This window comes from Balaenoptera musculus, chromosome 1 (assembly GCF_009873245.2).
Source record: "Balaenoptera musculus isolate JJ_BM4_2016_0621 chromosome 1, mBalMus1.pri.v3, whole genome shotgun sequence".
Classification (NCBI taxonomy): domain Eukaryota; kingdom Metazoa; phylum Chordata; class Mammalia; order Artiodactyla; family Balaenopteridae; genus Balaenoptera; species Balaenoptera musculus.
This window is the reverse complement of record NC_045785.1, coordinates 146,357,960-146,371,393: the sequence shown is the minus strand read 5'-3', so window position 1 is coordinate 146,371,393 and position 13,434 is coordinate 146,357,960. Positions and strand designations below refer to the sequence as shown.

Genomic DNA, 13,434 nt, shown 5'->3' with positions numbered 1-13,434 from the left:
AGGCGACAGATGAGTAAACATGCAGTTGATGCAGTGTGATGGTCTTAGCAGAACCACAGGAGGCCTTGGAGACTTAACCAGTTAGTGGCAACTCCTGCAGGGAGTTAGTGCAGAACTGGGGTTACAGTTAAATCTCCAGTCCCAGGTCCAGGGCTCTTTCCACTACTCAGTGTAGCCTGGCAACAAAAACGTCTGTCTTGCCCAAGACGATGAACCAAAACAAAACAAAAAGATACAAGATGATCTGAGATTAAAATATAAATTACGTATTAAAATGCAAAACCCATAAAAGTTACTCCAGGGATTCTAAATCACAGTGAAACAGGAGCATTTAAACACTGCACTTATAAGATGGAAACACAGAGAAATGGATCACACTCAAGCTGAGCCCTGATGAAAGCTCATCCCTCATTTACATTGGTCAACTAACACAGAACTGAGATAACAACTTACTTGCAGATGCTGAGAGTACCACTGGGGCAGGGACAGAATGAGTACCTGTGACTTTTTATTCTGATATCTATGAAAAACTAGAAGAAGATTACTTTTAAAAAATCTAATGAATAAAATGCACAGGCTAAAGTCTTGAATTTATTTCAAAGAGCCAAGAAACGAAATTAGAGAAGCCACGAAGGGATTTCTAAGAGAATTCCAAAAGGAGATTAGGAGGGTATCACCTCAAAAATCAGGCAGAGAACCTCAGAGGGAAAGGAGAACACAAGAGATCATCTAGTATATTCTCCATCCTCAGGGGACAGCATGGCTTTCAATCCAGGAGAGAGATCGTCTGTGTTTGTGGGACCATGTTTTTAAACTGCGGGCTGAGGGCAGGTCAAGTAAGTAATTCAGTGGGTCATGACAGTCAATTTCTTTTTAAATGAAAGTGAATAGACTCTAGTAGAAAACACGAGGTTGCATTTCATGCAGCAAGAGTTAAGTGCTGAGTTTTATGTATAATTGTGTGTGTGCACATGTGTTTATTAGTTCATAATACAATATACATTGAGTCAAGAAAGTTTGAAAAACACTTTTCTAGAAAACTTTTATTAGAAAGGGTTTTATTTTAAACACATACTAAGCACATTCAGTTATGAGTCCTGACCCTTTTCCTCGTTTTTGGAGTCTGTGCTAAAATTAAACAGAGAATGGGGGTGGAATGTTCGAACTGGAAGGAGGAAACAAATGAGCAGAGTGTAAATGAGTGAACTGATAACAAGAGACTAGAGACCAAAGGAATGAGATGGATGAGTTCTGGGCTTTTTCCAAAAGCCTCTTGTTTTATGGTAACTAAGGATTCCCTGGCTATGCTCATTGGAGCCCTGGGTACACAGTAGCTGCTCAATAGTTACATGTCCTATAACCTTCTAGAAGCACCTGCATTCTCTCTATGGTAATAGTTGCCAAGCAGTGTGACTGGTGCCTTTTAAATAATGTCCGTCTCCTCCTGGAGGAGCTCCTTGCAGCAGCTCCTTGAAGGCTAGGCTCGTGTTTGATCCACTGATGCATTCCCACCTCTGTGACAGTTGCCTCAATAAATTTCAGCTGGATTGAACTGAAAGGCATCCAAGGACAGTAAAGATCTAGTTCTAATAGCTATTGGATGCTTAAACTCTCTCTACAAGAACAAACTGATTTCAGTTCATTGAGCAGAAGGTACTCTAATTAGAGGAAAACAACAACAACAAAACTCTGAAGTTTCCAAGGGAAAAAGAGCTTGGACTCTCTTACACCTCTTGGCCCAGAGGTCAAGTTCATTCAAAGGACGTGTGTTATCCTTTTAAAGAATAAGAGCCTCTTGAAATGTCAAAGATTCTTTAGGACGTCAAGCTTGGACCTACTTTCGGGACCCAATCTGGCTCCTGAGGATACCTGCTTTTTCAAGTCTGGACAGCTTGAGGGCAGCAACCACTTTGAATCTGAAGCTGCTGAGCTATTTCAGAGGTCCCATCCACGCTGCTGGCTAGAGCTGGCAGGATGCCCAGGAGGGCCCGAGGCGGAGGGCTGGACTTGGAGAAGTAGTCAATTGACCAAATAAATCAAAATTGAACCAAGCCCTGGTTGCTTCCCCACAAGAAGCTCAGGCTGAGGAGAAATGAGACGGGGCTGGGAAGTAATCATTTGCCTTCCTCACCCTCTGCAGCTCTTCCTACCTCCATGCCTAGGTGTCCAAACCTAACCCCTAATAGTGCAGCTGTTTAGCTTGGGGCGGGGGTGGGGCATGGTGAGGTGTCGATAAGGAAGCCCTGAGGGCTTCCCTGGTGGCGCAGTGGTTAAGAATCTGCCTGCCAATGCAAGGGTCATGGGTTCGAGCCCTGGTCTGGGAAGATCCCACATGCCGCAGAGCAACTAAGCCCGTGCACCACAACTACTGAGCTTGCGCTCTAGAGCCCGCGAGCCACAACTACTGAAGCCCGCATGCCTAGAGCCCATGCTCCGCAACAAGAGAAGCCACCGCAGTAAAGCCTGGGCACCGCAACGAAGAGTAGCCCCCACTGGCCACAACTAGAGAAAGCCTGCGCATGGCAACAAAGACCCAACACAGCCAAAAATGAAATAAATTAATAAAAATAAAAAAAAAAAGGAAGCCTTGAGCGTGAATATGTAAGGGAGATGGCACTGGTCTGAGGCTAGACTCCTTGGAAAGGCATATGGTGAGCTATCAGTGAAGGGAATGGGTGAAAGATACCCTACACCAAAGGATCAAATTCAAAGGAAAGCCCACTAGTCACTAGTGACTCTTCTTCCCAGCCAGGCAAATGTCCTGAGAGAGCTATCACTAAAGGAAAGTCCTCTTTATTGGGGACACTGATTAGTATTAAAGGTAGAGATAAGTATCCTTTCCCTGCAGTGATACTAAAGCAATGGCTTTACCCTTAATGTGTGCTGTTCCTTACACACAGTCAAATCTCATGTCTCTATGGATGAGAAAGGCAAGGAACAGAATAATAATCCTGTCTGCAGAGTTCAGTGGACACTAGGAATCCAAAACTTATTTCGACAAACAGTTTCAGCCTCCATCCCCCACTGAATCTCTATCCCAGTCTCCCTCCCACCATCTGCCGGCACACACTGAAGGAATACAAAGCATCCTTGGGTTAACCTGAGTAGAATATAATCAAGAGGGCAAGTTGGCTCAGGGTCAGGGGAGAAAAGAGGCTGCATATCATATACTCTCAAATCAAGCAGAAACAGAGTTTAGGCTTTAGAAAAAAAATGCTACCTATGTCTTGATACTTGGTTTGAATCTCAAGTCTAACTTCAGTGTAACAATGTCTCCCTGCCTCAGTTTCCTAAGAAAGCACACCCAAAGATAAAAAAAAAAAGTCCACAATGTCTAGCAGTGTCTGGCAATTGAATGGGCCAGCAAACTACATACTAACACTGGGAATGAAGTATTGCTAAATAGATCAGAGCAGAGGTTCTGGAGTCAGAGGGACCCCAGGATGCTGGCTCCATGGACCTCATCAGCTATGAAGACTTGGGAAAATTCCCCCACCTCTCTGAGCTGCCAGTGTCTCATCTACAAAATGGGGAAAATAAAACTACTTCATAGGGTTACTGTAAAGATGAACTGAGAACCTGTATGTAAAATGCCTGATACAGAATAGATGACCATAAATGATGGGTATTATTATGAGGGCTTGCCCCCTCAGAGAGGTAAACATGCCCCCACTAAAGAGCTGTTTTGCAGCTGCCTCAGGCAACCAGGTGAATCTCTCAAAGGCCACTGATGCTCAAATACCAAATTCCCACATGTTCCCCCATGTCATTCCTCCTCCCCCCACACGTTCTATTACAGTGCATGGCACGCTGCCTCCCAAGTTTCCAAGTGAGAGACCTTGCAGTCCTCATTGACTTCCCTCTCCTCCCACAGCCAAACCATCATCAGGTGCTGTTGATTCTACTTCTTAAATATGTCAACTCCATTTGCTTCTCTCCCTCTGCCCACCACAAATATTAGCTCGGGGCTCCACCAACTTGCCCCTAGATAACAGGTCTCCAGGCTCATCTCCCTGCCCCAGCCTTCCCCCTTCAATTAACTCTGCAACTACAATTATCTTTCTAAAGTACAAATCTGATCGTGCCTCTCCCTTGCTTTAAACCCTTCATTGGCTCCCCAAAATAAAATCCAAGTCCCTCAACATGGCTTCCAGAGCCTGCCATGATCTGCCTAGCGCTCAGAGCTCCCTTCCCAGACTCATCTCTCACCACACCCCTCCTTGCTCTGCGTGTTCCAGCCACACTGAGTACGTACACTTGTACAAATGAATCATGACTTCCTTCTCTCTCTCTCTCTCTGGAGTGATTTCACGCATGCTTTCCCCTCTGCTTAGAATACTCTTTTGTCCCTTCCCTTCACCATGTTAACACATATTCATTTTTTAGGTTTCAACTTAGATGTCATTTCTTCCAGGAAGCCATCCCCAATACCTGAATCCCGGGTTAGATGTCCCTTCCACTGTATACAAATGTCTGCTAATTTGTTCACCTCCCCCCAGTAGAGCCCCTGTAGGACAAAATACATTTCTTTCATTGAAACATCCCAAGTGCTTCAAACACTGCCTGGCACAAGATAGGCACTCAGATATTTGCTGGATAGATGTATGGATGCCAACCATTGGTCCTGCCCTGTGGAGCCATTTCTGGTTGAAGGCAGCAGCTAAACTAACCCCAGGTACCAGCAGGTTTCCATCCAGCAAAGGCAACACCTACCTAGAATGGCTACCACCTCGTCATCCTGGATCACCTCCAGGGAGCCGGAGACCACAAAGCAGAGGCTGTCGACACTCTCTCCCGCGTGGTAGATGAGGTCCCCGGGGGCGCAGTGCACCGTCTGGAACTCCATGGCCAGTGCCCGCAGGCAGCCGTCGCTGGCCAGCCGGAAGGCCGGGTGCTCCTTGAACACCTTGCGGTTCAGGTGCACGCAGATGTCAGCTCTCATGTCCTTGGGGCAGATCTGCAGGACCTGGCCAAGCATGGGGAGAAAAAGTGTCAGGATCCTAGGTGTGGCCTCCAGCTCACTGCTTCGCAGGACGGAAACAACACCCACTAGACTAGACCGTACTTTTCAAGGCACCAATGGACAAGACAGCCGCAGTGACCCCAAAATCTGTGCTAAATGCTCAGGACAGGGGCCTGAGTCAGGGGCTGGGAGTATGTGGGACCCTTTAGACAGGAAATCCAGGAAGTCCTCTCTGAGGAGGTGACAATTAAGCTGACATCTACATAACGTGTCAGAGGGAGCCCTATGAAAGAAGAACATTCCAGCAGAATAGCCAAGGCTGTGAGGAGACCTGAGCAATAGCCAGTGTGAATGAGGGGAAAGGTGGGCATGGGAGACGAGGTTTCAGGAGAACGTCAAGCACGGGAGCATGTGGAGACTTTTAAACTATGAAAAGATCTTGATTATGATACTGAGTGTAATGGGGACACGTTGGAGGACTTTGAGCAGGGGAGTGGCAGGGCATCCTCTATATTTTAAGACGATCATTGCAGCTGCAGAGTGGAGTTAGAGGGCCAACTGTAGGCTGGCAGGAGTGGAGCCAGGAATCGAGTTAGCTCACGCCTGCAGGTGTCCAGGTGAGCAGTGAGGGGACTTGGACTGGCATGCTGGCAGGGAAGCCAGTGAGAAGTAATCAAATTCCGAATGTTTTCTGAAGATACAGCTGACGTGGTCTGTTGATGGATTGAAGGTGGATGTGATTTGAAGAAAGATATTAAGTAATATTTACTGAGCACTTCCTACGTGCCAGGCATTGCTAGGCACTTTGGAGTCATTCATTCATTTCACACACATCTACTGAATACATTATTGTATGCCGGGAATCATTCTAGGCTCTGAGGATGTAGCGCGAACAAAACCCCCTGCCTTTGTGTGACTTACTCTCTAGTGGGAGGGGACAAATAGAAAGCAAAATAAGTAAAATTTAGTGGTTAGGGCTATTTGCAAATGAAAAGCAAAATAAGGAACATTTAGCAGTAAGTGCTAAGGAGAACAATGAAGAAAGAAAGCAGAGGGAAAGTCAGGAGAGTTGTGATTTTACATTTTCAAGCGAATTGAAATCCTCACATACACCCTATGATGTAAGTGCTATTATGGCACCATTTTACAGATGAGGAAAGTGAAGTACAGGAAAGATCAATAACTTGCTCAAAGTTGCACAGCCAGGAAACTGCAGAGCTGGGCTCTCCAACTAGGTAGTCTGACTCCAGAGCCCAGTTTAGATACAAATCACTTCCTATATGATAAAGCTGCCCAAAACAAAAGGGCTTGTAATTTGACTCTCAGCGTCTAGGAACTCAAGGCAAAATGGGAACTGTAAGAGGCCATGTGGGTCTCATATTCCAAAGAAATAAAAATTTCTCAGCCTTTCCTATGGAGAGAAATATTTCTCTGGACAAAATTTTTGCAAGAAACCATTCATAGCTCCTTACGTAGCAAGCACGAAGTAACACAAGAGGACACCTTCAAGTGTACTTTTCCAGAGAAATCAGGAGTGTTCCTAAAATAATCCTTTCTCCTGTCCTAGCCTGTGAACAAAGCTGGGGGCATAAAATCAAACGTGTTAAGTGAAGACATTTCCTTGGGGTGCTGGTTACTTCCCCACCCCTGCTTCTCCGCCCCAGCACAGGCCGTTTGCCTCTGCATCCGGTGCTCACCTCCGAATTTGGAAGTCCCTCAGCCTCCTTCAAAACCCAGCTCAAATCTCACCTTGCCCAGGACAGCGCTGCTCCAATCCCGCCCCTCTGCATGCCCCCATGCTCTGCACTGGAAAGAGGAGGTCAAACAGTTGAAATCCCAGTTCCTTCCTCTCCAAGTGACTTAACTGCTCTACACTTCAGTTTCTTCTGTAAAAAAGCATGCTGCTAATGTTGCCTTATGAGGATTAAATGAAATTATATCTACCAGTACACATCCTCAGGACAGCACCTGGCCCCAGTAAGGGACTCAATAAACGCAGGTCCCCGTCCTCTACGTGCCTCTGCATTCCTGCTCTGGGGCTGTAGGATGCCAAGGAAGTGAGCATGTTCTCTGGGAGCGGGGATGGAGGACTGACTGAGGCAGAGGAAAACTCAGACAGCCAATGCTTGGGCAGAGCGCTCACTAAGTACTTCTCCTTCAGGTTCAGTAAAACAAGACTCCTGTAGAAATGTAGGTTTAATTTGGATCCTCTTCTCTCCAAGCAGAACACCAGGGAGTGGGGAACACTTGCTTGTCATGTCAAAACTGTGCCCAGTGGTTTGAAACAAAGATTTGTTCTCTAGGTGATTTCACCTTTAAATATTTCCTTTCCCTTGGGCTGGGCTTTGCTGGCAGAGTGTGGAGATAATGCTTTATTCATGGGCACTGTTCCAGAGCCACGGGAAAGCACGTGTGGAGAGGAGAGGGCACTTGGAGTGGAGAAATTACACTCTCATGGCCATCAGCATCTCCATCATTCTTCTGTTGGCTTCACACTGGTGGCGCTCCTGAACGCCTCTCTCTGAGGGGGGGTGTCAGCTCAAGACCCCGCAGCCTTCCTGGGCCACCTGCCCTTCTACTTGGTTTGAGGAGACACCACTCTTGCTGATCTCTGAGGCTGCGAAGGCCCCAAGGAGATGTCACCACAGAGGTTCATGGAGTCTCCCTGGGGGAGTGGTGGGGGCAGGGGGGAGCATGGATGCGAGAACAGGCTTTAGGATCAAGCAGATCTGGATTCAAGTCCTGGCTTCCACATGTACTAGTCGTGTGGACCTGAAGCTATGCTTCTTTCCCCAAGTCTTCTTCTTCTAACTTGAGTATAGAATTCTTCAGAGGATTCCATGAGCTGCTGTGTGAAAGTCCTGGTACGATGCCCGGCACGTGACAGGGCTCAGTGCATGGGAGCTGTCATGTCTGACATTGTTATCACAGCAGAGCAGCAGGTCAGCCCGAGGGAGGCTTTGAAGTCCAGGAGGTCAGAGCCAAAAGGGCCTTAGAGGTCAGCCTTATTCTTAAAAGTGTCACAGACAAGGAAACTGAGGCTCAGAGGGACCAATAATGTGCTCAAGGTCATCAGATAATTACCGGTAACACCGGAGTTGCCCAGCACTCCCACCCTTCCACCGCACACACATCGCCTGGTCATCACCGACCATTCTGACCTGGATTGGAGGGGAGCGAAACCAGGGAAGGGCTCAGAACCTTGGGACTGGCTTTCTCCCCAGGAGCTGCCTGCCAAGGAAGAGCGGCCACCCCAGGCCGGGCTGGGCTCTGCACTGAGTGTCACAATAGTCCCTCTTCCATCTGGATCAGGACGTGGGGCAAGTCCCAGAGCCCTCCAGGGAGACAGCAGGGAGGGGAACGGAGGGCCAGTGCTGATGGGTGCTGTCTCCCATGCAGCCACCCAGCCCAGCCCTGCAGTGAGGGCAGGAAAGGGTTTCTTTCCCAACAACCAGATTTACAAAGGCATCCTGGCCCCTGGGAAAGGGAGCCCCAGGGCTGAGAGATCAAAGTTCCTTTCTGCTCCATCAGCTGCCAGGCACCCACAGAAGCTACAGGGGCCTGGTTGAGACAGCAGAGCAGAAACAACAGGCACAGTGGCGCCAGCGGTTAGCAAAGCCAGGGATGAAGTCCCACCCAACCAATGACCTGCCTGTCTGAGAAATGAGGACAACTTCACCTGGACTCGTCCTTCTTCCCTCCAGTACATGTGTTAAATTAAAAACAACAACAAAAAAGTAATAGTAGGAAAAGCACAAGCTTTGAAGTCAGACAAAACTGGGTTCAAACCCTGACTCTGCCATTCTTAACTCTGTGACCAGGGGCAATTAATAAAATTAATTGGGTTTCTGTGTCCTCATCCCTTCAATAGAAATAAGAGTGGATGCCTCCCAGGGTTGTCATGAAGCCTAAGTGAAGCACGAATGCCGGGCCAGGCATGTGCAGTTGTGCAGTAAACATCTGTTCTTAATGCACCTTCAAGACAGGGTAGCTGGTTATTGTTGTTATTATGGCAGATATTCAATAAAGTTAAGGTATTGTTCCTTTTAAGTTGGGATCAGTTAAATTTAGTTAAATTTCCCCAATTAAACTGTCAACTCTCAACTGACTCTTCCAATGGAGAAAGGCCAGGAGCATGGAGAGCTGATCCCCAAGGCAGCTGAATTTGGCTTTGAAGGTGTCATAAGGTATTTTTGCAATCGTGATATCGTTTTGTTTGCCTCATTCTAACAATGAAAGGTATCAGTATTCCCTGAGTACTTAAGGAATGGTGATTAAAGGGAGAAGTGCCATTAAAAAGACTTGAGAAGCAGAGAAAAACTAACCTAGGATTACATCTTTGCTCATAGAAAATATTACAAATGAGATCATTCATAAATGATTAATCGAAAGTCCACTGTATCTTTTCTCTATTCTTTCCAGTACCACCAAGTTTTCATCACTTTATTGAAATGCATCTAGAATAATGCAACTCTTGGAGAATGATAGATATTTACTGCCATTTCCATTTTACAGGTGGGAAAACTGATGCCTAAAAAGGAGCCTAAGGGATGCTCTGGTTAAGTCAACTGCTTATTAAGGCACAAGCCCCTGGTCGGTATCTCCCAGGCTTGTCTAACAAATAGGACACTTGTTAAAAATGCAGATTTCCAGGGCTTCCCTGGTGGCGCAGTGGTTGAGAATCTGCCTGCCAATGCAGGGGACACGGGTTCGAGCCCTGATCTGGGAAGATCCCACATGCCGCGGAGCAGCTGGGCCCGTGAGCCACAATTACTGAGCCTGCGCATCTGGAGCCTGTGCTCCGCAACAAGAGAGGCCGCGATAATGAGAGGCCCGCGCACCGCGATGAAGAGTGGCCCCCACTTGCTGCAACTAGAGAAAGCCCTCGCACAGAAACGAAGACCCAACACAGCCATAAATAAATAAATAAATTTTTAAAAATGCAGATTTCCAATCCCCATTCCACCCCATTCCTCCCCACAAAATTCTGATTCCAAAGATCTGGGATTGTGGCTGGGGATCTGTTTTTAATGACCATATCATGGGATTCTCAGCAGGGCCAAGACTAGAGTAAGGCAATAGCCTTGGACACAAAACTTAAGGAGATGCTAAAAACTCAGTCATCAAGATAAATCAGAGTTTAGGGCAATACTCTGAAAAATCAAAATTCATGCAAAAAAATCCATGATGAACAAAATAGCAAAAGTTTGAATAAAGAGCGGATCGGCAGCAATGCTGTGCCATCTTGGAGTCTGAGGTGAAAGGAAAATCAGTAACGCTGGTCATCTCACCCTGGGTGGCCCTGATTCTTATCAGCATACCAGCCTGGGAAATCCTGTCCTAGACAGTTAGACTGCAAGTCCGTCTCTTCTCCAGGAGACACCCCTGCCTTTCCAATTTCTAAAATAATATCTCTTAATTGCCGGTTCTTGAGAAAGGCTGATCTGGAAGCAATCAAAATCTTTGGAGGTAGGACCTGGGATTCCAAAACTATACCCAGGAGAATTCAGATGCACAGTCAGGTGTGAGAAGCACTGCCCTAGGTGAGCCTCAGGTCTCCCTGGGAAAGCCGAGAGACAAGTGGTTTACCTGAGCCCGTCGCCTCCTTACCTTCTCTGTGTCGATGCCTCTGGACATGGACCAGGTAGACACGATGTAATCCATGACTCGCTCGCTCAGTCCCTTGGGAACCTGGTAGAGCTTCAGGAAGTCCCGGACGCTGTTGAGCATCTCATGATACCTGTTGGTGTTGGCGTACATCTGTTGGAAAATGGTGGTCACATTCCCAAAGATGGTGGCATACAGAAGTGCTAGAGAAAAGAGGAGGAGGAAAAATACACATCAGTGGTCCCTGAACTAGGGTCCAAGAATGCCCCACTTGCTCAGAGCAAGCCAATGGTCAGAGCTGCTCACCCAATGGCAGATGCTTCTGACCTTCTTAGAAGAGCCTCACCCCATGAGCCTCTGGGAGTGGACCCAAAGAAGGAGTCTCCAAACACCAGGCCACTAGGACAAACTTGTGGAAGGCAGGGCTAGGGTGGGGTAGCTGGCATGACTGGGGCCAGAACTAGGAGACAGACAGCAGCGGGGGCTGGGGACGGGACAGCTGGACTGCTTCACTGTATACGTTTTATCACAGAAAGCTTGAGCCATGCCTGAAGCCATCAGTCAAATGTGTTCTTATGCGCTCTGGACCAGCGCAAATCCAAACCTATCAGCAAGTCATCTTTTTAAAGCCCTGCTATGTGCCAACTCCACTACCTGCCAGAGACAGGATGGGGAATGTGCCACTCAGTCCTGGCTCTCACACAGCAAACAACATAGCAAACAGACTTTAAAAATGTAATCACAAATAATTAAATAATAGCAAGTCCGCCAACAGCATTGAGGGATGTTATATCTTTGCTTTGTATTTATTGTTCAGGTGCACGTCAACACAACAGTCCACTTCACTGTGATGTGGCTCCTGGGGAAAAAAGCATGGCTTTGATATGAACAGAATAAAATCAGGTCCCCTGGAGATGTAACAAGCACCTACTACATGCTACTGCTGCTCCGCCTACATTAGTGTCATGAAGAAGGACCATTATGTCATCATAAAACCCCACATTCTATACGTAACCCCCATTTGCCCTTGAATACTAAGCTCAAGTGCTACCTCTTCCAGGAAGCCTCCCCAACACTCCTCCCCTCCATCTGTCCCCGTGAGAGTGACCGCAACTCTCCAGGCATACAGATCTTCCTCGATTTACGATAGGGTTACATCCCGATAAACCCACCATAAATTGGAAATATCATAAGTCGAAAATGCATTTAATACACCTAACTTACCAAACATCACAGCTTAGCCTAGTTACCTTAAACACGCTCAGAACACGTACATTAGCCTACAGTTGGGCAAAGTCGTGGAAAACAAAGCCTATTTTATAATAAAGTGTTAAATCTTATGTAATTTATTGAATCTTGTACTAAAAGTGAAAAACAGAATGGTTGATCCTTGTGATCGCATGGCTGACTAGGTGTTGCCGCTCACTGCCGCTGCCCAGCATCACAAGAGCATATCATACTGCATGTCACTAGCCCAGGAAAAGATCAAAATTCAAAACTGGAAGTACAGTTTCTACTGAAGGCATATCGGTTTCACACCATTATAAAGTCGAAAAATCCTAAGTCAGGGACTATCTGTATTTCCATTGAGCTCGTGTTATAGACACCATTTTGCAATCATATTCTTCTTTCTTTGCCTGTGCCCTTACAATAGGCTTGAAGGCTGGACTCAGCTTTTCCTTGCCATCGCAGCCGGGGGAGCTAACGCTATACCAGTACCCAGTAAATATTTGTCATATTAGTGAATTTCACATGCTTTTGCTATGCCTTACTTTAAAAATGAGTTACTATTGACATACAATGAACTGTACATGTTGACGTATACAATTTGATAAGCTTTGACATATGTATACACCCATAAAACAATCACCACAATCCAGGTAGTAACATATCCATCACCGCTAAAAGTTTTGTCATGTCCATTTACAATCCCTCCCCCTCCGCCTCCCATCTCCAAGCAACTGATGTTTTCTGTCACCATAGATTAGCTTGCATCTTCAAGATTTTATATAAATGCGATCATACAGTATATATTCTTTTTAAACATCATAAAATACATTCATTTAAAATGTACAGTTCAGTGGCTTTTAGTATATTTATAGAGTTATGCAACCATTAGCACAGTCTAAGTTTAGAATATTTTCATGCCCCCCCCAAAAGAAATTCCTATACCCATTTATCAGTCATTCCCCATTTCCTCCCTAGTCCCCTAATCCTAGGCAACTGCAAATCCACTTTCTGTCCCTTCCGACTTCCCTATTCTGGATATTTCTTATGAATTAAATAATATATGTGGCTTCCTGTGACTAGCTTCTTTCATTCAGCATAATGTTTTCAAGGTTCATCCATGTTGTAGCATGCATCAGTACTTCATTCCTTTTTATCGTTGACTAATGTTCACAATATTAGGGATAGTATGGATATTCCATATTTCATTTATTCATTCATCAGTTCATGGGCATTGGGGCCTTTCGACTGATGAATAATGCTGCTATGAACACTGCTGTGCAAGTTTTTGTATGAACATGTTTTCAATTCTCTTGGAGTAAAATTACTGTGTTATATATGGTAACTATGTTTAACATTTTGAAGAACTGCCATAGTATTTTCCAAAGTAGCTGCACCATTTTACATTCCCACCAGTGGTGTATGAGGGTCCCAAACGTCTCTATATCCTTATCAACACTTGTTATTATCTGTCTTTTTGATTATTGCCATCCTAGTGATTGTGAACTGCTATCTCTCTGTAGCTTTGCTTTGCATTTCTCACATGACTGATGATGTTAAACATCTTTTCATGTGCTTAATGACCATTGGCATGTCTTCTTGGAGAATGTCCACTCAAATCTTGTGCTCATTTTTTA

General features: G+C 45.9%; 1 protein-coding gene across 2 annotated transcripts in view; it reads right to left on the bottom strand.

Annotated features, from left to right (window-relative positions):
* Nucleotides 1–13,434, bottom strand: part of KCNH1 (potassium voltage-gated channel subfamily H member 1) — a 418,364-nt gene that overhangs the window by 111,924 nt on the left and 293,006 nt on the right. For both annotated transcript variants that reach the window (XM_036874642.1, XM_036874648.1), the window contains exons 8-9: nucleotides 10,574–10,773; nucleotides 4,714–4,966 (exon numbers count right to left, since the gene is read on the bottom strand). In XM_036874642.1, coding sequence (XP_036730537.1) covers nucleotides 4,714–4,966; nucleotides 10,574–10,773 — 453 coding nt within the window. The remainder of the gene's footprint in view (nucleotides 1–4,713; nucleotides 4,967–10,573; nucleotides 10,774–13,434) is intronic.